This window comes from Scyliorhinus canicula, chromosome 12, assembly GCF_902713615.1.
Source record: "Scyliorhinus canicula chromosome 12, sScyCan1.1, whole genome shotgun sequence".
NCBI classification, from domain to species: domain Eukaryota; kingdom Metazoa; phylum Chordata; class Chondrichthyes; order Carcharhiniformes; family Scyliorhinidae; genus Scyliorhinus; species Scyliorhinus canicula.
Window position 1 is genome coordinate 160587596 of NC_052157.1, and position 27888 is coordinate 160615483.

General features: G+C 52.0%; 1 protein-coding gene across 1 annotated transcript; it reads right to left on the minus strand.

Annotated features, from left to right (window-relative positions):
* Nucleotides 1–665: 665 nt before the first annotated feature.
* Nucleotides 666–27888, minus strand: slc46a1 (solute carrier family 46 member 1). The gene is made up of 5 exons (XM_038814722.1): nt 27641–27888; nt 15022–15874; nt 8895–8978; nt 3845–4001; nt 666–1625 (listed from the first exon to the last, which is right to left on the minus strand). The coding sequence occupies exons 1-5, from the start codon at nt 27869–27871 to the stop codon at nt 1496–1498; spliced, it is 1455 nt and encodes a 484-aa protein (XP_038670650.1). The 5' UTR covers nt 27872–27888; the 3' UTR covers nt 666–1495.

Genomic DNA, 27888 nt, shown 5'->3' on the forward strand with positions numbered 1-27888 from the left:
ACCCTCTGACAGTGCGGCGCTCCCTCAGTACTGACCCTCTGACAGTGCGGCCCTCCCTCAGTACTGACCCTCTGACAGTGCCGCACTCCCTCAGTACTGACCCTCTGACAGTGCAGGACTCCCTCAGTACTGACCCTCTGACAGTGCGGCACTCCCTCAGTACTGACCCTCTGACAGTGCAGCACTCCCTCAGTGTTGACCCTCTGACAGTGCGGCACTCCCTCAGTGTTGACCCTCTGACAGTGCGGCACTCCCTCAGTACTGACCCTCTGACAGTGCGGTATTCCCTCAGTACTGACCCTCTGACAGTGCAGCACTCCCTCAGTACTGACCCTCTGACAATGCAGCACTCCCTCAGTACTGACCCTCTGACAGTGCAGCACTCCCTCAGTACTGACCCTCTGACAGGGCAGCACTCGCTCTGTACTGGGCCTATCAGCTTGGATTTTGTGCTCGAGTTTCTGGAGTGGGGTTTGAATCCACAACTCACTGACTGAGTGGCGAGAGAGAGTTAGCCACTCAGCTCTGACCAACAGTGCTGGGCTTTCTCAGCTGGGTGCTGCTTCCGTCCTCTTAACAGCCCTCACCTCCTGGAATCCAGGAGTGAGCCTGAGTTTGGCGAATTAACAGCTAACTGAGCAGGTTAAGGAATGAGACACCAGGTGGCAAATTCAGAAATCACTTTATTTCAGCCATTCACTGTCGAATCACTCGTTCTCTTCTTGTCTGGAAGATGTGTGCAGACAATGGCATTAAAATCATTTCAAACATTGAAAAACCGTAATTATGTAATAATTTTGATCATTCTTCAATTTAGGTTTGCAATTTCCAAAGATTAGCTTTGATACAGTTACAGCAATGCTTCATTAACATTCCCAGCACGGGGTCTCCGGATAGGTCTGGAGCTCAATTTAAGATTCAGCCAAGGTGAAGGTGGTTCATATCCTGTCCTGCCTGAGGGAAGCTGGAGGAAGTCTTGGCCAATGATGACCACCTCAAATACAAGTAAAATACTGAGGCATTCAAAAGACGGACGGGTGAGGATTGCACAAATAGGGAGGAACTGTCCGAGGGGGCAGGAGGGTAGGTAACCTGAGGGACACAGGTGTCATGTAAATGGCTAAAGAATCAGCAAGGAGATGAGGTTTGGGGCAGCGGATTCCGACCAGGAACGTATTTCCCGAAAGGGCAGTAGAACCTGATTCAATAATAACTTCAAAATGGAACTGGGTAAATTCTTGAAAAGCAGACATTTGCACGGGTGTCGGGGGGAGAACAGGAGACTGGGACTCAGGCACGAGTGGCAGAAGGGTCTCCTGCTGTGCTGTATAGTTCCAGGGTTCTTCTGGCGCACATCGAGAGAGAAGCAGACTGAGGAACTGGCAGCACCTGGCAGCTGAACCAGGCGGCAATCAGGCTGTTCTATCTGTCACTCTTGGCAGCACGCACACACATTCTGATTGGCTCATTATTACAAGAGTACACGATTAGTTAATTATGACACATTTGGACAGATTTGCTCCTCCTGATTGGAGGAAGAATCAGCATCGGTGGTGACAGTGGAACCTCGGGGACTGTCTTCAAATCGGCTGTATTGCTTCCCTCTCTCAGCCCAACCCAAGGTCCTGAAAACAGACAACAAATAGGAAAATGTGTCAGGGGAGCGCCTTCCAGGGACAACTTCAGACCCTTCAGTTAATAATCACATTATCTGCAATCAGCACTTAGTATCGAACACTGACCTGGGAGTGTTTGATGGGGACAGTGTAAAGGGAGCTTTACTCTGTATCTAACCCCGTGCTGTACCTGTCCTGGGAGTGTTTGATGGGGACAGTGTAGAGGGAGCTTTACTCTGTATCTAACCCCGTGCTGTACCTGTCCTGGGAGTGTTCGACGGGGACAGTGTAGAGGGAGCTTTACTCTGTATCTAACCCCGTGCTGTACCTGTCCTGGGAGTGTTTGATGGGGACAGTGTAAAGGGAGCTTTACTCTGTATCTAACCCCGTGCTGTACCTGTCCTGGGAGTGTTTGATGGGGACAGTGTAGAGGGAGCTTTACTCTGTATCTAATCCCGTGCTGTACCTGTCCTGGGAGTGTTTGATGGGGACAGTGTAGAGGGAGCTTTACTCTGTATCTAACCCTGTGCTGTACCTGTCCTGGGAGTGTTTGATGGGGACAGTGTAGAGGGAGCTTTACTCTGTATCTAATCCCGTGCTGTACCTGTCCTGGGAGTGTTTGATGGGGACAGTGTAGAGGGAGCTTTACTCTGTATCTAACCCCGTGCTGTACCTGTCCTGGGAGTGTTCGACGGGGGCTGTGTAGAGGGAGCTTTACTCTGTATCTAACCCCGTGCTGTACCTGTTCTGGGAGTGTTTGACGGGGGCTGTGTAGAGGGAGCTTTACTCTGTATCTAACCCCGTGCTGTACCTGTCCTGGGAGTGTTTGATGGGGACAGTGTAGAGGGAGCTTTACTCTGTATCTAACCCCGTGCTGTATCTGTCCTGGGAGTGTTTGATGGGGACAGTGTAGAGGGAGCTTTACTCTGTATCTAACCCCGTGCTGTACCTGTCCTGGGAGTGTTTGATGGGGACAGTGTAAAGGGAGCTTTACTCTGTATCTAACCGCGTGCTGTACCTGTCCTGGGAGTGTTTGATGGGGACAGTGTAGAGGGAGCTTTACTCTGTATCTAACCCCGTGCTGTACCTGTCCTGGGAGTGTTTGATGGGGACAGTGTAGAGGGAGTTTGGTGCAGTAACTGAACATTCATTCCCTTTGCTGCGTTTCAACCTCCATCCCAGAGGTGGATTACTGAGCCCTTCTGTAACACAATCCCAGAAGTTCCCATTGTTCAGCACAACTCAATCTTTGAAAAAAAGTTTCGAAAACTTCTCTTGAGTGAGAAAGGACGTGACCTTTGCTCCTGATGTTTATGTACTTGCTGCTTTGCCCTACACTTTATACTTTGGATTCAACTTCACCTGTTGCTATCAGTGTATTTTTCTCCCCACTTCTAGCACACACTCCTTCCCCTCCCCATCCATCCATCCCTCTCTTGCCCTCCTATCCCAGGATCTCAGTTATACTGGCTGCAACCTCTGATGTCGAGTGTGCTGTCGCCCTCCCGTGTGCAATATCTGAGGTGCGTGGGGGTGGGAGGATGGAGCTGGTGCTTTGGGTGTTTTAGAGCAAGTGGCACCTTGCCAAGGCCAGACTATTCATAGCTGCTGACAGGAGTGTTCTATTTTAGACATGATCTCTCTTTCATAACATTGCAACAGATTGCAGATAAGAATCTTGATGACTGTTGTTTAATACAGAGGTATTCTGATGAAATCACCCTGTACTCTCACAGCCACTTCTTGAAAGACATCTTATAAACCTCAATTTAACAGGTGGAATAGTACAGATGAAGCTGGTAACACAATTTGGTGCACAGTTAACCCACTAGTCTGCTGCGTCACAGGTAAAGCACATCAGGACCTCAGAAGGGGCGGCACGGTAGCACAGTGGTTAGCACTGTTGCCTCACAGTGCCAGGGTCCCATGTTCGATTCCAGGTTTGGGTCACTGTCTGTGCGGAGTCTGCACGTTCTCCCCGGGTCGGCATGGGTTTCCTCCGGGTGCTCCGGTTTCCTCCCACAAGTCCCGAAAGACGTGCTGTTAGATGAATTGGACATTCTGAATTCTCCCTCTGTGTACCCGAACAGGCGCCAGAATGTGGCGACTAGGGGTTTTTCACAGTAACTTCATTGCAGTGTTAATGTAAGCCTACTTGTGACAATAATAAAGATTATTATTATGAAGCTTGATTATCCAGTAACCCAGTAATTGGTGAGGTTGCTTACCCGATAATGCCCATTGGAATGAGAAGCAGAACAGCTCCAAAGAGAAAAGAGAAACCTTTCAGGAAGTACAGCGTTGCCGGATATAAAGAGCTGAAGATGAGCGTTGAGGCCAGTGAGCACGCGCTCTCCACACAGGCCACGGAGGCAAACAGCGCTCCTAGAGCGGGACAGAACAGCAAGTTCAGTTACAGATCCTTCTCCTCAGGTGTTTCTTCCCGAAGGCAGCCTTTGAGACGAAGCTCCCTCGATACAGAGTGAAGCTGGGTCACCCGATTACCCCAAACCCATACAGCTGGGAGCTGGTGCTCAAGCTCAGGACTGGGAACATTGTGAAAATGGCAATCAGCACGTTCAGGGTGAGGTCAGGAAGCACCACCTCACACAGAGAATGGAAATCTGGAACCTTCTCCCCCCTCCCCTCCAGCCCCTCTCCCCACCCCCTCCCTCAACCCCTCTCCTCCCCAACCCCTCTCCCCATCCCCTCTCCTCCCCAAAACCCCTCCCCTCCAGCCCCCAACCCTCTCCCCTCAATCCCCCATCTCCCCAACACCCCTCCCCTCCAACCCCCCTCCCCCATCCCCTCTCCTCCCCAACCCCTCCCTCAACCCCCTCCCCCCAACCCCTCCCCCAACCCATCACCCTCAACCCCCCCTCCCCCAACCTCTCCCCCTCCCCAACCTCTCCCCATCAAACCCCCCTCTTCCCCAACACCCCTCCCCTCCAACCCCCCTCCCCTCTCCTCCCCAAAACCCCTCCCCTCTCGCCCCCAACCCTCTCCCCTCAATCCCTCACCCTCAATCCCCCCTCCTCTCCAACCCCCCTCCCCCAACCCCCTTCTCCCCAACACCTCTCCCCAACCCCTTTCCCACCAGCTCCCCACCCCAACCCCTCTCCCACCAACCCCTCCCCCAACCCATCACCCTCAACACCCCCTCCCCCAACCTCTCCCCCTCCCCAACCTCTCCCCATCAAACCCCCCTCCTCCCCAACATCCCTCCCCCAAATCTCCCACCTCCCCACCCCAACTCCTCACCCCCCTCTCCCCAACACCTCACCCCAACCCCTCCAACCTTCCCCCAACCCCTCTCCACTCCCCCAACCCCTCTCCCCTCCCGCCAACCCCTCTCCCCACAACTCCTCTCCCCCAACCACTCTCCCCCTCCCCAACCCTCCTCACTGCCAACCCCTCTCCCCACAACTCCTCTCCCCCTCCACTCCTTCAACCCTCCCCCAACCCCTCTCTCCTCCAACCACTCACCCCCTCCCCCAACCCCTCTCCCCCTCTTCCAACCCCTCTCCCCCTCCACCCCTCTAACCCTCCCCCTCTCCCCCCCAACCACTCTCCCCACCAACCACTCTCCCCCTCCCCAACCCTCCTCACTGCCAACCCCTCTCCCCACAACTCCTCTCCCCTCCACTCCTTCAACCCTCCCCAACCCCTCTCTCCTCCAACCACTCGCCCCCTCCCCCAACCCCTCTCCCCCTCTTCCAACTCCTCTCCCCCTCCACCCCTCTAACCCTCCCCCTCTAACCCTCCCCCAACTCCTCTCCCCCTCCCCTCCCCCAACCACTCTCCCCACCAACCACTCTCCCCCTCCTCCAACTCCTCTCCCCCTCCATCCTATTGGTTTTTATAAACCACCCTCGATGCAACACAATCGCGATTGGTCATTCTACCTGATCCATTCTCTTGTATTTGCGTCCACTGGCTGGAGCACCTTTGGATGTGCCCTGACACACACAGGCAAGAAACCTCACAGCTCCTTCACAGCCTCTTACCCATCCAATGTAGCCAACAGATGAAGGCCAGGGCTTGTGCATTGATGATTAACCATGGGACAAGGCTTCATGTAACCGGAGCTCAGAGCTCCCTCCGATGTGGGGGCAACTAGTGCATGGACCCCAATTCTAATATAAACCCCCGCCCCTCATTCTGCTTGGTGTTGCAAGTGGCTGAGTATCTATGTCACCTTCTCGCTCTGTATCCTGGCACACGTTCTCCGCAGACATTGACCTCAATGAGTTGACAATCAATCTTCTGATCAATGCAATGTCAGATTTACAGAGAGCAAACAACCTTTGCCCATCAACTGTTACCAAGTAATAAAACATTTTATGCTTCAAGTACTTTATAACTATGGATAAGGATGTGTACAGATATTTACCTATGCACAGTGTTTACAAACATTTAGGAAGTTCATTACACGTGACAGTGATAATCATCCATCTCCCAAACTCAGCCGAAACACTCACAAACTTGCCATGTTCAGCAGCAAGAACTGTTCAGTCTGAGAGAGCAGTTCAGTCTGAGAGAGCAGTTCAGTCTGAGAGAGCAAGATGGGTGATGCTTATCAGCACCTGATTGTTGAGTTTGGCTCCTGATTCTGACAATGCTTTAATTGCAGGAGACACACAGGGAGAGGGGGGGGGGGGGGGGGACAGACACACAGGGAGGGGATGGGGGGGGGGGGGGGACAGACACACAGGGAGGGGATGGGGGGGACAGACACACAGGGAGGGGATGGGGGGGACAGACACACAGGGAGGGGATGGGGACAGACACACAGGGAGGGGATGGGGGGGGGACAGAGACACAGGGAGGGGATGGGGGGGGAGACACACAGGGAGGGGATGGGGGGGGGAGACACACAGGGAGGGGATGGGGGGGAGACACACAGGGGGGGGATGGGGGGGGGAGACACGCAGGGAGGGGATGGGGGGGGAGACACACAGGGAGGGGATGGGGGGGGAGAGACACACAGGGAGGGGATGGGGGGGGAGAGACACACAAGGAGGGGATGGGGACAGACACACAGGGAGGGGATGGGGGGGGGGAGACACACAGGGGGGGGAGGGGGGGGGAGACACACAGGGAGGGGATGGGGGGGGGAGACACACAGGGAGGGGATGGGGGGGAGAGACACACAGGGAGGGGGTGGGGGGGGAGAGACACAGGGAGGGGATGGGGGGGGAGAGACACACAGGGAGGGGATGGGGGGGGGGAGAGACACACAGGGAGGGGATGGGGGGGAGACACACAGGGAGGGGATGGGGGGGAGAGACACACAGGGAGGGGATGGGGGGGAGAGACACACAGGGAGGGGATGGGGGGGGAGACACACAGGGAGGGGATGGGGGAGAGACACACAGGGAGGGGATGGGGGGAGAGACACACAGGGAGGGGATGGGGGGGGGGGAGAGACACACGGAGGGGATGGGGGGGGAGAGACACACAGGGAGGGGATGGGGGGGGAGAGACACACAGGGAGGGGATGGGGGGGGGAGACACACAAGGAGGGGATGGGGGACAGAGACACAGGGAGGGGATGGGGGGGAGAGACACAGGGAGGGGATGGGGGGGGGACAGACACGCAGGGAGGGGATGGGGGGGGGGACAGACACGCAGGGAGGGGATGGGGGGGGGGGAGACACACAGGGAGGGGATGGGGACAGAGACACAGGGAGGGGATGGGGGGGGGAGAGACACACAGGGAGGGGATGGGGGGGGGAGACACACAAGGAGGGGATGGGGGACAGAGACACAGGGAGGGGATGGGGGGGAGACACACAGGGAGGGGATGGGGGGGAGAGACACAGGGGGGGGATGGGGGGGACAGACACAGGGAGGGGATGGGGGGGGAGAGACACAGGGAGGGGATGGGGGGGGGGGGGCAGAGACACATAGGGAGGGGGTGGGGGGGGGGGGAGAGACACAGGGAGGGGATGGGGGGGGGGGCAGGGCTGTTCCAAGTGTCATCACAATGGTCACATGTCAGCCACGACACAGAGGGTTATACTCTCATCCCTGAGTCAGATGGTTGTGGTTTCAAACCCCAATCCAGGGATTTGAGCTGAAGAATCTAGGCAGACTGTCCAGTGCAACGCTGAGGCAGTGCCGCACTGTCAGAGGGTCAGTACTGAGGGAGTGCCGCATTGTCAGAGGGTCAGTACTGAGGGAGTGCTGCACTGTCAGAGGGTCAGTACTGAGGGAGTGCTGCACTGTCACAGGGTCAGTACTGAGGGAGTGCTGCACTGTCAGAGGGTCAGTACTGAGGGAGTGCTGCACTGTCAGAGGGTCAGTACTGAGGGAGTGCTGCACTGTCAGAGGGTCAGTACTGAGGGAGTGCCGCACTGTCAGAGGGTCAGTACTGAGGGAGTGCCGCACTGTCAGAGGGTCAGTACTGAGGGAGTGCCGCACTGTCAGAGGGTCAGTACTGAGGGAGTGCCGCACTGTCAGAGGGTCAGTACTGAGGGAGTGCTGCACTGTCAGAGGGTCAGTACTGAGGGAGTGCCGCACTGTCAGAGGGTCAGTACTGAGGGAGTGACGCATTGTCAGAGGGTCAGTACTGAGGGAGTGCCGCACTGTCAGAGGGTCAGTACTGAGGGAGCCCCGCACTGTCAGAGGGTCAGTACTGAGGGAGTGCCGCACTGTCAGAGGGTCAGTACTGAGGGAGTGCTGCACTGTCAGAGGGTCAGTACTGAGGGAGTGCAGCACTGTCAGAGGGTCAGTACTGAGGGAGTGCCGCACTGTCAGAGGGTCAGTACTGGGGGAGCGCCGCACTGTCAGAGGGTCAGTACTGAGGGAGTGCCGCACTGTCAGAGGGTCAGTACTGAGGGAGTGCACTGTCAGAGGGTCAGTACTGAGGGAGTGCCGCACTGTCAGAGGGTCAGTACTGAGGGAGTGCCGCATTGTCAGAGGGTCAGTACTGAGGGAGTGCTGCACTGTCAGAGGGTCGGTACTGAGGGAGTGCCGCACTGTCAGAGGGTCAGTACTGAGGGAGTGCTGCACTGTCAGAGGGTCAGTACTGAGGGAGTGCAGCACTGTCAGAGGGTCAGTACTGAGGGAGTGCCGCACTGTCAGAGGGTCAGTACTGAGGGAGTGCTGCACTGTCAGAGGGTCAGTACTGAGGGAGCGCTGCACTGTCAGAGGGTCAGTACTGAGGGAGCGCTGCACTGTCAGAGGGTCAGTACTGAGGGGACAATGCCCCCAAATTCCATAAACAAAATTTGAAGATTGGCTCCCCAAGTGACTGTGCCCTATTGATCTTACCTTGTTCAGTCACATCAGCTAACTTTGACAACTTGGATCTTATCACTGGTGTTGTGGCCATTGCAAGAAAGCGTACCCCATAACCTGGTGGCAGAAAGGAGATGTGTTCAGTAATATAGTACAGTATTACGCTACCAGAACACAATTGAAAACTATATCATTGTGTTGAAACACAAATCTGTGTACATTGCAATTACCTGCTGCTGATCTAAAAGATTATCCTTACACTGGAATGCTGGACTAGACATTGACACACCAAACCAATTGCCTAAAATGATTCTATTTATGACAAAGATCTGGAATTATGTTACTGTACTAGATCAATAATCAATATCTCTAGAGTACTCTGAATCTGGAACAATATCAGTGTTCCAGCACCACACTAGAAATACGTGGCCATTCTAGAACGGTTCTAGAATACAGTGGGGATACAGGAATATCTCAGTGGGCAGTGGGATACAGGAATATCTCAGTGGGGATACAGGAATATCTCAGTGGGCAGTGGGGATACAGGAATATCTCAGTGGGCAGTGGGGATACAGGAATATCTCAGTGGGCAGTGGGGATACAGGAATATCTCAGTGGGGATACAGGAATATCTCAGTGGGGATACAGGAATATCTCAGTGGGGATACAGGAATATCTCAGTGGGCAGTGGGGATACAGGAATATCTCAGTGGGGGATACAGGAATATCTCAGTGGGGGATACAGGAATATCTCAGTGGGGATACAGGAATATCTCAGTGGGGATACAGGAATATCTCAGTGGGGATACAGGAATATCTCAGTGGGGATACAGGAATATCTCAGTGGGCAGTGGGGATACAGGAATATCTCAGTGGGGGATACAGGAATATCTCAGTGGGCAGTGGGGATACAGGAATATCTCAGTGGGGATACAGGAATATCTCAGTGGGGATACAGGAATATCTCAGTGGGCAGTGGGGATACAGGAATATCTCAGTGGGCATTGGGGATACAGGAATATCTCAGTGGGGATACAGGAATATCTCAGTGGGGATACAGGAATATCTCAGTGGGGATACAGGAATATCTCAGTGGGGATACAGGAATATCTCAGTGGGGTTTCAGGAATATCTCAGTGGGGATACAGGAATATCTCAGTGGGCAGTGGGGATACAGGAATATCTCAGTGGGGATACAGGAATATCTCAGTGGGGTTTCAGGAATATCTCAGTGGGGATACAGGAATATCTCAGTGGGCAGTGGGGATACAGGAATATCTCAGTGGGCAGTGGGGATACAGGAATATCTCAGTGGGCAGTGGGGATGCAGGAATATCTCAGTGGGCAGTGGGGATACAGGAATATCTCAGTGGGGATACAGGAATATCTCAGTGGGGATACAGGAATATCTCAGTGGGGTTTCAGGAATATCTCAGTGGGGATACAGGAATATCTCAGTGGGCAGTGGGGATGCAGGAATATCTCAGTGGGCAGTGGGGATACAGGAATATCTCAGTGGGGATACAGGAATATCTCAGTGGGGATACAGGAATATCTCAGTGGGGATACAGGAATATCTCAGTGGGGATACAGGAATATCTCAGTGGGGATACAGGAATATCTCAGTGGGCAGTGGGGATACAGGAATATCTCAGTGGGGATACAGGAATATCTCAGTGGGCAGTGGGGATACAGGAATATCTCAGTGGGGATACAGGAATATCTCAGTGGGGGATACAGGAATATCTCAGTGGGCAGTGGGGATACAGGAATATCTCAGTGGGGATACAGGAATATCTCAGTGGGGATACAGGAATATCTCAGTGGGCAGTGGGGATACAGGAATATCTCAGTGGGGATACAGGAATATCTCAGTGGGGATACAGGAATATCTCAGTGGGGATACAGGAATATCTCAGTGGGCAGTGGGGATACAGGAATATCTCAGTGGGGATACAGGAATATCTCAGTGGGGTTTCAGGAATATCTCAGTGGGGATACAGGAATATCTCAGTGGGCAGTGGGGATGCAGGAATATCTCAGTGGGCAGTGGGGATACAGGAATATCTCAGTGGGCAGTGGGGATGCAGGAATATCTCAGTGGGCAGTGGGGATACAGGAATATCTCAGTGGGGATACAGGAATATCTCAGTGGGGATACAGGAATATCTCAGTGGGCAGTGGGGATACAGGAATATCTCAGTGGGCAGTGGGGATACAGGAATATCTCAGTGGGCAGTGGGGATACAGGAATATCTCAGTGGGGATACAGGAATATCTCAGTGGGGATACAGGAATATCTCAGTGGGCAGTGGGGATACAGGAATATCTCAGTGGGGATACAGGAATATCTCAGTGGGCAGTGGGATACAGGAATATCTCAGTGGGCAGTGGGGATACAGGAATATCTCAGTGGGGATACAGGAATATCTCAGTGGGGATACAGGAATATCTCAGTGGGGATACAGGAATATCTCAGTGGGGATACAGGAATATCTCAGTGGGGATACAGGAATATCTCAGTGGGGATACAGGAATATCTCAGTGGGCAGTGGGGATACAGGAATATCTCAGTGGGCAGTGGGGATACAGGAATATCTCAGTGGGGATACAGGAATATCTCAGTGGGCAGTGGGGATACAGGAATATCTCAGTGGGCAGTGGGGATACAGGAATATCTCAGTGGGGATACAGGAATATCTCAGTGGGCAGTGGGGATACAGGAATATCTCAGTGGGCATTGGGGATACAGGAATATCTCAGTGGGGATACAGGAATATCTCAGTGGGGATACAGGAATATCTCAGTGGGGATACAGGAATATCTCAGTGGGCAGTGGGGATACAGGAATATCTCAGTGGGGATACAGGAATATCTCAGTGGGCAGTGGGGATACAGGAATATCTCAGTGGGGGATACAGGAATATCTCAGTGGGGATACAGGAATATCTCAGTGGGGATACAGGAATATCTCAGTGGGCAGTGAGGATACAGGAATATCTCAGTGGGGATACAGGAATATCTCAGTGGGGATACAGGAATATCTCAGTGGGGATACAGGAATATCTCAGTGGGGGATACAGGAATATCTCAGTGGGGATACAGGAATATCTCAGTGGGGATACAGGAATATCTCAGTGGGGATACAGGAATATCTCAGTGGGGATACAGGAATATCTCAGTGGGCAGTGGGGATACAGGAATATCTCAGTGGGGATACAGGAATATCTCAGTGGGCAGTGGGGATACAGGAATATCTCAGTGGGGATACAGGAATATCTCAGTGGGGATACAGGAATATCTCAGTGGGGATACAGGAATATCTCAGTGGGGATACAGGAATATCTCAGTGGGGATACAGGAATATCTCAGTGGGGAAACAGGAATATCTCAGTGGGGATACAGGAATATCTCAGTGGGGATACAGGAATATCTCAGTGGGGATACAGGAATATCTCAGTGGGGATACAGGAATATCTCAGTGGGGATACAGGAATATCTCAGTGGGGATACAGGAATATCTCAGTGGGGATACAGGAATATCTCAGTGGGGATACAGGAATATCTCAGTGGGGATACAGGAATATCTCAGTGGGGATACAGGAATATCTCAGTGGGGAAACAGGAATATCTCAGTGGGGATACAGGAATATCTCAGTGGGGAAACAGGAATATCTCAGTGGGGATACAGGAATATCTCAGTGGGCATTGGGGATACAGGAATATCTCAGTGGGCAGTGGGGATACAGGAATATCTCAGTGGGGATACAGGAATATCTCAGTGGGGAAACAGGAATATCTCAGTGGGGATACAGGAATATCTCAGTGGGCATTGGGGATACAGGAATATCTCAGTGGGCAGTGGGGATACAGGAATATCTCAGTGGGGATACAGGAATATCTCAGTGGGGATACAGGAATATCTCAGTGGGGATACAGGAATATCTCAGTGGGGATACAGGAATATCTCAGTGGGGATACAGGAATATCTCAGTGGGGGATACAGGAATATCTCAGTGGGGATACAGGAATATCTCAGTGGGGATACAGGAATATCTCAGTGGGGATACAGGAATATCTCAGTGGGGATACAGGAATATCGCAGTGGGCAGTGGGGATACAGGAATATCTCAGTGGGCAGTGGGGATACAGGAATATCTCAGTGGGCAGTGGGGATACAGGAATATCGCAGTGGGGAAACAGGAATATCTCAGTGGGGATACAGGAATATCTCAGTGGGGATACAGGAATATCTCAGTGGGGATACAGGAATATCTCAGTGGGGGATACAGGAATATCTCAGTGGGGATACAGGAATATCTCAGTGGGCAGTGGGGATACAGGAATATCTCAGTGGGGATACAGGAATATCTCAGTGGGCAGTGAGAATACAGGAATATCTCAGTGGGCAGTGGGGATACAGGAATATCTCAGTGGGGATACAGGAATATCTCAGTGGGGATACAGGAATATCTCAGTGGGCAGTGGGGATACAGGAATATCTCAGTGGGGATACAGGAATATCTCAGTGGGCAGTGGGGATACAGGAATATCTCAGTGGGCAGTGGGGATACAGGAATATCTCAGTGGGGATACAGGAATATCTCAGTGGGCAGTGGGGATACAGGAATATCTCAGTGGGGATACAGGAATCTCTCAGTGGGGAAACAGGAATATCTCAGTGGGGATACAGGAATATCTCAGTGGGCAGTGGGGATACAGGAATATCTCAGTGGGGATACAGGAATATCTCAGTGGGCAGTGGGATACAGGAATATCTCAGTGGGGATACAGGAATATCTCAGTGGGCATTGGGGATACAGGAATATCTCAGTGGGGATACAGGAATATCTCAGTGGGGAAACAGGAATATCTCAGTGGGGATACAGGAATATCTCAGTGGGCAGTGGGGATACAGGAATATCTCAGTGGGGATACAGGAATATCTCAGTGGGGATACAGGAATATCTCAGTGGGGATACAGGAATATCTCAGTGGGGATACAGGAATATCTCAGTGGGGAAACAGGAATATCTCAGTGGGGATACAGGAATATCTCAGTGGGCAGTGGGGATACAGGAATATCTCAGTGGGGATACAGGAATATCTCAGTGGGCAGTGGGGATACAGGAATATCTCAGTGGGGATACAGGAATATCTCAGTGGGGATACAGGAATATCGCAGTGGGGATACAGGAATATCTCAGTGGGCAGTGGGGATACAGGAGTTTCTAAAGGTTGGGCGAGGTGAGGCCATGCAGGGATTGGAAAACAAAAATGATAATTTTGAAGCTGGGACGTTGTTGAAGCAATAACTAACATGCGTCAAGCAGCACGGGGGCGGTGGGGGGCTGGTGAGCAGGATTTGGTGTGATTTAGGACATGTGGTGATGTGGAGATGCTGGCGTTGGACTGGGGTGAGCACAGTAAGAAGTCTTACACCAGGTTAAAGTCTAACAGGTTTGTTTCGAATCACCAGCTTTCGGAGCACAGCTCCTTCCTCAGGTGAATGGAGAGGTGGATTCCAGAAACATATATATAGACAAAGTCATCGTCTGGCATCTTTGACTTTGTCTATATATATGTTTCTGGAATCCACCTCTTCATTCACCCGAGGAAGGAGCTGTGCTCCGAAAGCTAGTGATTCGAAACAAACCAGTTGGACTTTAACCTGGTGTTGGAAGACTTCTTACTTAGGACATGTGGAGTAGTTTTGGATGAGTATAAATTTATAGAGGCTGGCTGACAAGAGGCTTCAGAATCCAATGGAAGGGCCAAAACCGGAGGTAACCAGGGGATGGGCCAGGGCTCCAGCACCAGTTGAGCGAAGGCAGGTGATGTTAGGAAGGTGGCTACGATTGTGCTGATATGGTGGAAACTTATTTTGGGATTGAATGGTTCACCCCCGGCAGTTTTCAGAGACAGGCTGGAATCGATGGCTACTGAACTGAGGTGGTAATATCCATGGCTTCCCTTCAACTGGTTGAGCTGGTGTAAGAATGTATAGATTGCATTTTCAATGGTTTGTACCCCCAACCTTGCCGACAGAGCCAAGTTCTAGAGTGTGTTAAGAATTATTAGAGCAAGCCAGCATTCCCGTTATCCCAGGTCGCAAGATGCCCGTTAGTAAACATGCATCGGTGCCAAGCCCTGGACGTACCTGTGAACATGACAGAGCTGGTCGCTGCCATGGAGAATGTCACCAACCCAGCCATATTGGACAGCAGCCCAATCTCGGCAATCCAGCTGTCCTGGAGGCAGACCTGCATGGCCTTCAGGCCCAGCAGGCTGCTCAGATAGGTCAAGTGTTCAACTGCTGAACCGTATCCAATCAGATCGGATTGCCAACACAACGGGGAGCTCAGCTCAAAGAGGATGAGGATGTCCTTGACTCCGAAATGAACGGTCACCACCACAAAGAGGGAGAGTGCGAAAAGGCAGAGACGGTGCCGGCAGGCAGCCTCCTGCCCACGGGTGTACAGCCGGTAAACCGACCTGTAATGCTCCGTTGTGAACAGTTTGCCGGGTCCCTTCTGAGTCACAGATTCTGGAACAAACGCGAAGGCGTAGGCAACAGTGGCCAAATTCAATGCCAGCACCAGCCAGAACGGATTGATGTACCCTTGTGTCTTACTCCACTGGCCTCCAATGACACTACCGAACATTCCCGCGATTCCCAGGCAAGCCTCCAGCACCGCAACACGGAATGTGCGTGACTCCTTGTCGCTGATGTCCGCGATGTACGAGAAACATCCCGCCAGGATGGTGTTGAAATCCCCCAGGAGTCCACTCAGGAGGCGACCAATCAGAAAGTAGCTGACCGGCAGCTTCTGGTACATGACGATGAGGTAGATTGCCGCTTGCAGCGACAGGCCAATCCCGGGCAAGATAAGGATGGGCCTGCGGCCTACACGGTCACTCCACGGTCCGAGCAGCGTGGCAGAGAAGAGGCCCACAGCAAAACCCCCCAGGTTAATGTACAGGTTCCAGTGGGAGGTCATCACCTCGACTGCCTAGAAGACAATAAGAGAATCACTTCCAGTAGAGCCCTCACAATAGATCATTGGATGCAACCAATCCCAACACAAAGGCTACAATAAATCTTTGGCATCAACCAATGCCGCGCAACTGGTACAAGGTGCTTGCTACCTGTGTGGATGAGGAAGAGGAAGGCAAGGTGGATGAGCGGACTAAACATGGCACCATGGCGAAAGATGCCATTCAAGTGGGGGAATGGAAGAGGAATGTGGTAGTGATGGAGACAGTATATAGTCAGGGGGAGTAGATACTGTTCTTGCAGCTGCGACTGGGAGTTTGTGCTGCCTTCCAGGGTTAAAGGACATCTCCTTGTAGCTGGAGAGGAACCTGGAGTGGGTGGGGGAGGATCCAGTTGTCATGGTCCACCTGGGTACCAACGACATCGGTAGAATGAAGAGAACTTGAGGGGTCGGGGGCCAATTTGAAATGCAGAACATTAAAAGTAATCAACTCTGGATTGTTGGTTAAGTCACTCAGCAATTGGCAGAGGGTCCAGCAAATTACAGAACTTTTTTTAAAATATAAATTTAGAGTACCCAATTATTTTTTTCCAATTAAGGGGCAATTTAGCGTGGCCAATCCACCTACCCTGCACATTTTTTGGGTTGCGGGGGCGAAACCCACGCAGACACAGGGAGAATGTGCAAACTCCACACGGGCAGTGACCCAGAGCCAGGGTCGAACCTGGGACCTCAGCGCCGTGAGGCGGTTGCGCTAACCACTAGGCCACCGTGCTGCCCAGCAGATTACAGAACTAACCGCTGGCTCACAGAAGGGACTGGGGAGAAGGGCTTTTGATTGACGGGCACTTTGATCAGTACTCGGGGCAGACTGAGCTCTTCCGCTGGGATGGGGTGGGACCAGTGTCCTGGCCAACTATATAACTACGGCTCTGCAATGGGTTATAAACTATCCAGGGCGGGGGGCGTAAGTTTGGATGAAGGGAGATTTAGAAATCCAAAGGGAAAGGTTGAGGCATGGGAGCTATTTAGCGATATGGGTGAAGACAAGCAGAGAGGACTTCTACTTGCGGCCATGAGGGGAGCGGTTTCACACAAGGTGACTCCCGCTTGGAGACTTGGCTTTACCCGGTAAACGGGTGTCGTGGTGGGAAGAAAGTTAACGCAAGTGAGGTCCGTAGATTTCTCCTCCGGTGTGGGATGTTGGCGGATACAACACGAGGCAGAAATTGCACAAAGCTCCCACTCCCGGATTCGGAGGACCCTCGAGGCGGAGTGAAGGAGAACACGGCAAACCTCGCCATGTTGCTGAGTACTCGGCAATAGCAATGTCAGATCATGCACCACATTATGTGGATGTGAGGCTGGAGGCAGCCCAGCCCAGCGCCCCCGCCCTGTGCAGCTTAGACCCGGCGTTCCTGGCCGACAAGGAATTCTGTGAGAAGGCTGCCTTGGCCATAGGGAACTAGGTAGAGTGAGGCTAGAATGGGGAAGTCTCGCCTTCTACATTCTGGGAAGCACTGAAGGTGGTGATCAGAGGGGAGATAATCTTAAACAAGGCCCACAGGGATGAGGTTGGGAGGGTGGTCAGGCACAGGTTGGTCGGCTCAATTCTGGAGGTGGACAGGCAGGACTTGCATCTGTTGGGATCAAAGGCTATGGGGAGAAAGCAGGATGAGGCTATTGAGTTGGATGATCAGCCATGATTGTGATGAATGGGGGAGCAGGCTCGAAGGGCCAAAAGGCCTCCTCCTATCTTCTCTGTACCTATGCACTTTGCGACCCCGACAAAGGAGCTGTTAGCTGAAATACAAATTTGACTGGGTGTCGACTGCGAAGGTGTTGAAGCAACTGCGACGCTCACAGGGAGCATTTTATGATTATGGGGAGAAGGCCAGCTGTATATTGTCACACCAACAGAGACGACAGGCGGCTGCCCGAGAGAGCCCAGGTTAAGGACGAGGGGGGAGGGCTGGTGACGGCTCTGTACAAAATTAATGTCACATTTGAGGCATTTTACAGGGGGCTGTATAGGTAGACGGGCTGGATTTCCCGGGGGTGGCGAGGGAGAGGGGACAGGGGTCGGAGGTGCTCTTGGGGCTGGAGGAGGTTATGGAGTGTATAAGTTATTTGCAATCGAAGAGGCACCGGGACCGGGAGATTTCCTGGTGGAATTTCAGAAGCAGTTTGCCGCATCATCGGTGCCACATTTATCGGGGATGTTCAGTGTCGCTCTGTCACGGGGGAGCTGCCGGCCATATTGGCACAGGCGTCGATCTCCCTGATCCCGAAGGACAAGGATCCGGTGGAGCGTGGGTCTTATAGGCCTATTTCTTTCCTGAATACCGATGCAAAGGTGTTAGCTGAGGTCTTGGCGAAGCGTCTGGAGAGTTGTTTGCTGGAGGTGATCTCCGAGGACCAGACTGGCTTCGTTAAGGGGCGACAATGACTCTTCAATGCGGCCATGTCCCCATCTCGAGGGAAAGTACCTGAAGTAATCATCTCCATGGACGCAGAGAAATTGTTTGATTGGGTGGAGTGGAGGTATCTCCGCTCCGTGAGGGTCTGGGACGGTTTGGATTTGGGTCAGCGTTTATCTCCGAGGTGAGACTGTTGTTTGGTGCTCCCTTGTCGAGTGTAGGGACTAACAGGATGAGCTGAGGGTATTTCTGGCTGTACAGGGGCACGAGGCAGGGATGTCTGTTGTCCATGTTGTTCATGCTAACAATCGAACCCCTGGCCATCGCACTTAGGTTGTTGAATGAGTGGAGAAGTATTGCCAATGGGGAAAGGAACATAGGGTGCCCCTTTCTGCAGACAACCTGTTGTTGTACGTTTCGGAGCCTTTATCCTGTCTGGGGAAGATGATGGAGCTGCTCAGGAAGTTTGGATCTTTCTCAGGGTACAAACGAAATGTGAGCAAGAGCCAGATATTTCCGGTAAACCCCCTTGGGTAGGGGAGCTGATTTGGGAACACGGCCGTTCAAGCTGGCCAAGATTAAACTGAGTCTAGGGATTCAAGTGGCTCATGATTGGGTCTTGCTGCACAAATTGAAGTTGGCCGATCTGGTGGAGGGGGTGACGGGGTGGGTTTGGAGAGGTGGGATGCTCTCCCGCCTTCCCTGGCGGGGAGAGTACACAGACGATCAAAGTGAGCATTTTGCCAAGATTCCCATTTGTGTTCCAGCCTCTCCCGATCCTCCTCCCCAAATCTTTCCTCGTGAGGGTGGACAAGTTAATCTCGGCCTTTGTGTGGGCGGGTAAGACACTCAGGATTCAGGGAGGCTCCCTGTAGAGGGGACAGAATTCGGGAGGGCTGACGTTACCAAATTGAATGTTCTACTACTGGGCGGCGAACTTTGAGAAGGTGTGAGGGTGGTTGGGGAGGTGGGGAGGGGGTCAAAAGGAAGAGGCCTCCTGCATAGGGTCAAGTGTGAGGGCATTGATTCCTGCCCCTCTTCCTATATCCCCGGCCAAACTCACAACAAACCGGGAAGTTTCTCTAAAAACCTGGAATCAATTCGGCCAACATTTTAGATTCGGGGGCATGTCAGTACTGTCGCCAATCTGTGGAAATCATAGATTTGCACCATTGGGTTCGATGCAACGTACAGGATTTGGAAGGGGGAGGGATCGAGAGGTTTAGGGATCTGTTCTGGAGGGCAGGTTTGCGGGACCGGAGAAAGTGGTTAGAACGTGGTACTAATAACGCCAAGGTTGGGGGTCCGATCCTCGTACGGGCCATTCTTTCCTTTGGGTGGCACGGTAGCACAGTGGTTAGCACTGTTGCTTCGCAGCACCAGGGTCCCAGGTTCGATACCCCGCTGGGTCACTGTGCGGAATCTTCATGTTCTCCCTGTCTCTGCGTGGGTATCCTCCGGGTGCTCCGGTTTCCTCCCACAAGTCCCGAAAGACGTGCTGTTAGGTGAATTGGACATTCTGAATTCTCCCTCTGTGCACCCGAACAGGCACCGGAATGTGGCGACTAGGGGCTCTTCACAGTAACTTCATTGCAGTGTTAATGTCAGCCTACTTGTGACACTAAAGGTTATTATTATAAATACCAATCTCGAGGGGGAGGGGGTTTAGGTATATGCAAGTACAGGACTTTGTTCACAAAGAAATCTCTTCATTTCCCCCCCCGTTACCGAGACCTACACTGATTGACAGGATGTTGTCTTGCAATGAGCTGGGGGAAGGGAAGATCTCGGACATAAAGGGAAGTGGGAAGAGGAATCGGGCCTGGGGCTGGAGGGAGGGGACTGGAGTGAGATTTTGTTAGGGCCAGGCTGAGCCCGATACAATTAAAAATAGTCCATAGGGTGTTCCTGACTACAGCGCGCACGAACAAACAAACAACAAAGAAAAGTACAGCACAGGTACAGGCCCTTCGGCCCTCCAAGCCCATGCCGACCATGCTGCCCGTCTAAACTAAAATCTTCTACACTTCCTGGGTCCGTATCCCTCTATTCCCATCCTATTCACGCATTTATCAAGATGTCCCTTAAATGTCACTATCGTCCCTGCTTCCACCACCTCCTCCGGCAGCGAGTTCCAGGCACCCACTACCCTCTGTGTAAAAAAACTTGCCTCGTACATCTCCTCTAAACCTTGCCCCACGCACCTTAAACCTATGCCCCCCAGTAATTGACCCCTCTACCCTGGAGAAAAGCCTCTGACTATCCACTCTGTCTATGCCCCTCATAATTTTGTAGACCTCTATCAGGTCGTCCCTCAACCTCCTTTATTCCAGTGAGAACAAACCAAGTTTATTAAACCTCTCCTCATAGCTAATGCCCTCCGTACCGGGCAACATCCTGGTAAATCTCTTCTGCACCCTCTCTAAAGCCTCCACATCCTTCTGGTAGTGTGGCGACCAGAATTGAACACTATACTCCAAGTGTGGCCTAACTAAGGTTCTATACAGCTGCAACATGACTTGCCAATTCTTATACTCAATGCTCTGGGCAATGAAGGCAAGCATGCCGTATGCCTTCTCCACCTGTGTTGCCCCTTTCAGTGACCTGTGGATCTGTAACCTCGATCTCTCTGACTGTCAATACTCTTGAGGGTTCTACCATTCACTGTATATTCCCTACCTGCATTAGACCTTCCAAAATGCATTACCTCACATTTGTCCGGATTAAACTCCATCTGCCATCTCTCCGCCCAAGTCTCCAAACAATCTAAATCCTGCTATATCCTCTGACAGTCCTCATCGCTATCCGCAATTCCACCAACCTTTGTGTCGTCCGCAAACTTACTAATTAGACCAGTGGGTGGGTTCACCCCCGGTGTCGGGGGCAGGTGTGAGAGGTGTCTAAGGTGGCTGGCGAACCACTCGCACACATTCTGGTCCTGCCCAAAATTGGTCGAATTCTGGGACTCGGGTCTTTGAGACCATGGCGGATATCGTGGGCGTGAGGTTGGCACCCTGCCCACTGGTGGGGACTTTTGGTGTGTTGGGCTTGCTGGAGCTGCTAGAGTGGAAGAGGGCCTCACCTTGGCCTTGGCCTCTCTGATTTCCCAGCAAGAGTCCTGCCTCGATATTGGTCGGTGATGCCACCTAGGGCCTCAATGTTATTGAGAACGGAGCAGATTTTCTGCGACTAGAAAAGGTAAAATATGCCATTGGGGGTCGGAGGAAGGGTTTTACTCAAGGTGGAAGCCGTTCATCGCTGTCTTTAAAGATCGGTTTGTGGTCAGCAATTGGGGGGGGCGTGGGGGTTAGGGGAAGAGAGAGAGAGGGGGGATGGAGTGGGGAGTCGGTCAAGGGGTACTGGGGGGAGGGGAGCTTGGGGCGCTGAGCTTACAATAGTTGGGTTGCAAAAACAGAAAATGACCAAATTGTAATATATTTGAGTGCTTTTATAGTGTGTGAAATTGTTTACATTGTTTGGAATAAAGTTTTGTTCAATAAAAATTGTACATGGGCAGATTAGGTCAATGCAGGAAATAGAAGGCGCAGTCGCTCAGTGGTTAGCACTGTTGCTTCACAGAGTCAGGGACCTGGATTCGATTCCCGGCTTGGGTCATTGTCTGTGCGGAGTCTGCACGTTCTCCCCGTGTCTGCGTAGGTTTCCTCCGGGTGCTCCGGTTTCCTCCTACAAGTCCCGGAAGACGTGCTGATAGGTGAATTGGACATTCTGAATTCTCCCTCAGTGTTGCTAAATTTGCAGATTATACAAAGATCTGTAGAGGGACAGGTAACATCGTGGAAGCAAGGGGGCTGCAGAAGGATTTGGACAGGCTAGGAGAGTGGGCAATGAAGTGGCAAATGAATACAATGTGGAAAAGTGTGAGGTTATGCACTTTGGAAGGAGGAATCTAGGCATAGACTATTTTCTAAATGGGGAAATGCTTCAGAAAGCAGAAGCACAAAGGGACTTGGGAGTACTTGTTCACGATTCTCTTAAGGTTAATGTGCAGGTTCAGTCGGCAGTTAAGAAGGCAAATGCAATGTTAGTATTCATGTCAAGAGGGCTAGAATACAAGACCAGGGATGTACTTCTGAGGCTGTATAAGGCTCTGGTCAGACCCCATTTGGAGTATTGTGAGCAGTTTTAGGCCCCGTATCTAAGGATGTGCTGGCCTTGGAAAGGGTCCAGAGGTTCACAAGAATGATCCCTGGATTTAAGAACTTGTTATATGAGGAACGTCTGAGGTCTCTGGGTCTGTACTCATTGGAGTTTAGAAGGATGAGTCGGGGATCTTATTGAAACGTACAAGATACTGCGAGGCCTGGATAGAGTGGATGTGGAGAGGATGTTTCCACTTTAGGAAAAACTAGAACCAGAGGGCACAATCTCAGACTAAAGGGACGATCCTTTAAAACAGAGATGAGCAGGAATTTCTTCAGCCAGTGGGTGGTGAATCTGTGGAACTCTTTGCCGCAGAAGGCAGTGGAGGCCAATTCACTGAGTGTCTTTAAGACAGAGATAGATAGGGTCTTGATTAATGAGGGGATCAGGGGTTATGGGGAGAAGGCGGGAGAATGGGGATAAGAAAATATCAGCCATGGTTGAATGGCAGAGCAGACTCGATGGGCCGAGTGGCCTAATTCTGCTCCCATGTTTTATGGTCTTCTGATTACTGTTGATTCTGTATTGATTACTGATGGTTCTCTATTGATTATTGATATTTCTGTATAGATTACTGATATTCTGTCTAGATTACTGATGATTTTGTATTGATTACATGATGATTCTGTATTGATTACTGATGAATCTGCATTGATTCCTGATGATTCTGTTTAGATTACTGATAATTCTGTATTGATTACTGATGATTCTATATAGATTATTGATGATTCTGTACTGATTACTGATGATTCTGTTCAGATTACTGATGATTTTGTTCAGATTACAAATGATTGTATATTGAATACTGATGATTCTGTCCAGATTACTGATGATTGTGCATAATTACTGATAATTCGGTTCAGATTGATGATTGTGCAGATTACCGATGATTCTGTATTGAATACTGATGATTCTGTATAGATTACTGATGATTCTATATTGGTAACTGTCATTCTATATTGATTACCAATAACACTGTATTAATTATCTACGACTCTGTAGATTTCATATGACTCGACAGTACCTATGACTCTGTTTTAATAATAAATGACTATTTATTTATTACCAATGATTCAGTATTGATGACCAATAATTCTGTATTGATAACCAATAATTGTGTACAGATTACCTATCACTCCACACATTATCTATCACTCTGTGTTGGTTACTTATGACTCTATAGATTAATGATGACTCTATTGACTCTGTGCTGATTGGTTATGTGCTGGTTGATCTCTGTGCTGATTGGTTATGTGCTGGTTGATCTCTGTGCTGATTGGTTACAGAACATACAGTGCAGAAGGAGGCCATTCGACCCACTACAGCCTTCACTTCCACCCTATCCCCGCAACCCAATAACGATTCCTAACCTTTTTGGACACTAAGGGGCAATTTAGCATGGCTAATCCACCTAACCTGCACGACTTTGGACTGTGGGAGGAAACCGGAGCATCCGGAGGAAGCCCACGCAGACACGGGGAGAACGTGCAGACTCCGCACAGACAGTGATCCAGCGGGGAATCGAACCTGCGATCTTGGCGCTGTGAAGCAATAGTGCTAACCACTGTGCTACACGTTATGTGCTGGTTGATCTCTGTGCTGATTGGTTAGAGCTGCTGGATCTCTGTGCTGATTGGTTAGAGCTGCTGGATCGCCCAGCTGATTGGTTAGAGCTGTTGGATCTCCCTGCTGATTGGTTAGAACTGCTGGATCCCCCTGCTGATTGGTTAGAGCTGTTGGATCCCCCTGCTGATTGGTTAGAGCTCCTGGAACCCCCTGCTGATTGGTTAGAGCTGTTGGGTCCCCCTGCTGATTGGTTAGAGCTGCTGGATCGCCCAGCTGATTGGTTAGAGCTGTTGGATCCCTCTGCTGATTGGTTAGAGCTCCTGGATCGCCCAGCTGATTGGTTAGAGCTGTTGGATCCCCCTGCTGATTGGTTAGAGCTCCTGGATCCCCCTGCTGATTGGTTAGAGCTGTTGGGTCCCCCTGCTGATTGGTTAGAGTGGGTTGATCCCCCTGCTGATTGGTTAGAGTGGGTTGATCTCCCTGCTGATTGGTTAGAGCTGTTGGATTCCCCCTGCTGATTGGTTAGAGCTGTTGGATCTCCCTGCTGATTGGTTAGAGCTGTTGGATCCCCCTGCTCGTTGGTTAGAGCTGTTGGATCCCCCTGCTGGTTGGATAGAGCTGTTGGATCTCCCTGCTGATTGGTTAGAGCTGTTGGATCCCCCTGCTGATTGGTTAGAGCTGTTGGATCCCCCTGCTGATTGGTTAGAGCTGTTGGATCCCCCTGCTGATTGGTTAGAGCTGCTGGATCCCCCTGCTGATTGGTTAGAGCTGCTGGATCCCCCTGCTGATTGGTTAGAGCTGTTGGATCCCCCTGCTGATTGGTTAGAGTTGTTGGATCCCCCTGCTGATTGGTTAGAGCTGCTGGATCTCCCTGCTGATTGGTTAGAGGTGTTGGATCCCCCTGCTGATTGGTTAGAGCTGTTGGATCTCCCTGCTGATTGGTTAGAGCTGTTGGATCCCCCTGCTGATTGGTTAGAGCTGTTGGATCCCCCTGCTGATTGGTTAGATCTGCTGGATCTCCCTGCTGATTGGTTAGAGCTGTTTAATCCCCCTGCTGATTGGTTAGAGCTGATGGATCCCCCTGCTGATTGGGTAGAGCTGTTGGGTCCCCCTGCTGATTGGGTAGAGCTGTTGGATCTCCCTGCTGATTGGTTAGAGCTGTTGGATCCCCCTGCTGATTGGTTAGAGCTGTTGGATCCCCCTGCTGATTGGTTAGAGCTGCTGGATCTCCCTGCTGATTGGTTAGAGCTGTTTAATCCCCCTGCTGATTGGTTAGAGCTGATGGATCCCCCTGCTGATTGGTTAGAGCTGTTGAATCCCCCTGCTGATTGGGTAGAGCTGTTGGGTCCCCCTGCTGATTGATTAGAGCTGCTGGATCCCCCTGCTGATTGGTTAGAGCTGTTGGGTCCCCCTGCTGATTGGTTAGAGCTGCTGGATCCCCCTGCTGATTGGTTAGAGTTGCTGGATCCACCTGCTGATTGGTTAGAGCTGTTGGATCCCCCTGCTGATTGGTTAGAGTTGCTGGATCCCCCTGCTGATTGGTTAGAGCTGCTGGATCCCCCTGCTGATTGGTTAGAGCTGCTGGATCCCCCTGCTGACTGGTTAGAGCTGTTGGATCCCCCTGCTGATTGGTTAGAGTTGCTGGATCCCCCTGCTGATTGGTTAGAGCTGTTGGGTCCCCCTGCTGATTGGTTAGAGCTGTTGGGTCCCCCTGCTGATTGGTTAGAGCTGTTGGATCCCCCTGCTGATTGGTTAGAGCTATTGGGTCCCCCTGCTGATTGGTTAGAGCTATTGGATCCCCCTGCTGATTGGTTAGAGCTGCTGGATCCCCCTGCTGATTGGTTAGAGCTATTGGGTCACCCTGCTGATTGGTTAGAGCTGTTGGATCCCCCTGCTGATTGGTTAGAGCTGTTGGATCCCCCTGCTGATTGGTTAGAGCTGTTGGGTCCCCCTGCTGATTGGTTAGAGCTGTTGGATCCCCCTGCTGATTGGTTAGAGCTGTTGGATCCCCCTGCTGATTGGTTAGAGCTGTTGGATCCCCCTGCTGATTGGTTAGAGCTGTTGGGTCCCCCTGCTGATTGGTTAGAGCTGTTGGATCCCCCTGCTGATTGGTTAGAGCTGTTGGGTCCCCCTGCTGATTGGTTAGAGCTGTTGGATCCCCCTGCTGATTGGTTAGAGCTGCTGGATCCCCCTGCTGATTGGTTAGAGCTGCTGGATCCCCCTGCTGATTGGTTAGAGCTGCTGGATCCCCATGCTGATTGGTTAGAGCTGCTGGATCCCCCTGCTGATTGGTTAGAGCTGTTGGGTCCCCCTGCTGATTGGTTAGAGCTGCTGGATCCCCCTGCTGATTGGTTAGAGCTGCTGGATCCCCCTGCTGATTGGTTAGAGCTGCTGGATCCCCCTGCTGATTGGTTAGAGCTGCTGGATCCCCCTGCTGATTGGTTAGAGCTGCTGGATCCCCCTGCTGATTGGTTAGAGCTGCTGGATCCCCCTGCTGATTGGTTAGAGCTGCTGGATCCCCATGCTGATTGGTTAGAGCTGCTGGATCCCCCTGCTGATTGGTTAGAGCTGTTGGGTCCCCCTGCTGATTGGTTAGAGCTGCTGGATCCCCATGCTGATTGGTTAGAGCTGCTGGATCCCCCTGCTGATTGGTTAGAGCTGTTGGGTCCCCCTGCTGATTGGTTAGAGCTGTTGGGTCCCCCTGCTGATTGGTTAGAGCTGCTGGATCCCCCTGCTGATTGGTTAGAGCTGCTGGATCCCCCTGCTGATTGGTTAGAGCTGCTGGATCCCCCTGCTGATTGGTTAGAGCTGCTGGATCCCCCTGCTGATTGGTTAGAGCTGCTGGATCCCCCTGCTGATTGGTTAGAGCTGCTGGATCCCCCTGCTGATTGGTTAGAGCTGCTGGATCCCCCTGCTGATTGGTTAGAGCTGCTGGATCCCCCTGCTGATTGGTTAGAGCTGCTGGATCCCCCTGCTGATTGGTTAGAGCTGTTGGGTCCCCCTGCTGATTGGTTAGAGCTGTTGGGTCTCCCTGCTGATTGGTTAGAGCTGTTGGGTCCCCCTGCTGATTGGTTAGAGCTGTTGGGTCTCCCTGCTGATTGGTTAGAGCTGTTGGATCCCCCTGCTGATTGGTTAGAGCTGTTGGGTCTCCCTGCTGATTGGTTAGAGCTGTTGGGTCCCCCTGCTGATTGGTTAGAGCTGTTGGGTCCCCCTGCTGATTGGTTAGAGCTGCTGGATCCCCCTGCTGATTGGTTAGAGCTGCTGGATCCCCCTGCTGATTGGTTAGAGCTGTTGGGTCCCCCTGCTGATTGGTTAGAGCTGCTGGGTCCCCCTGCTGATTGGTTAGAGCTGTTGGGTCCCCCTGCTGATTGGTTAGAGCTGTTGGATCCCCCTGCTGATTGGTTAGAGCTGCTGGATCCCCCTGCTGATTGGTTAGAGCTGCTGGATCCCCCTGCTGATTGGTTAGAGCTGCTGGATCCCCCTGCTGATTGGGTAGAGCTGTTGGGTTCCCCTGCTGATTGGTTAGAGCTGCTGGATCCCCCTGCTGATTGGTTAGAGCTGTTGGATCCCCCTGCTGATTGGTTAGAGCTGTTGGATCCCCCTGCTGATTGGTTAGAGCTGTTGGGTCTCTCACCTGCTCCAGTTGGGCCTCCGGACCGGCTGAGTTGTTGCAGCCGCGGCTCCGGTTGCCGCTGAAGCCGAGCTGTTCGCTGAGCCTGTGGAAGATGTACTGAGTGGAGAGCGGAGCCTGCAGCGCCAGCGCCATCATACTCAGCAGGAGCAGCGGCTCCACCGTCAGCCCGAGCCCGCCGCCCCGGCACCGGCCCGAGGCCGCCAGCGGAGAACCCACAGCCCGGGCCGCCATCTTAGAGAGGGGGCGGG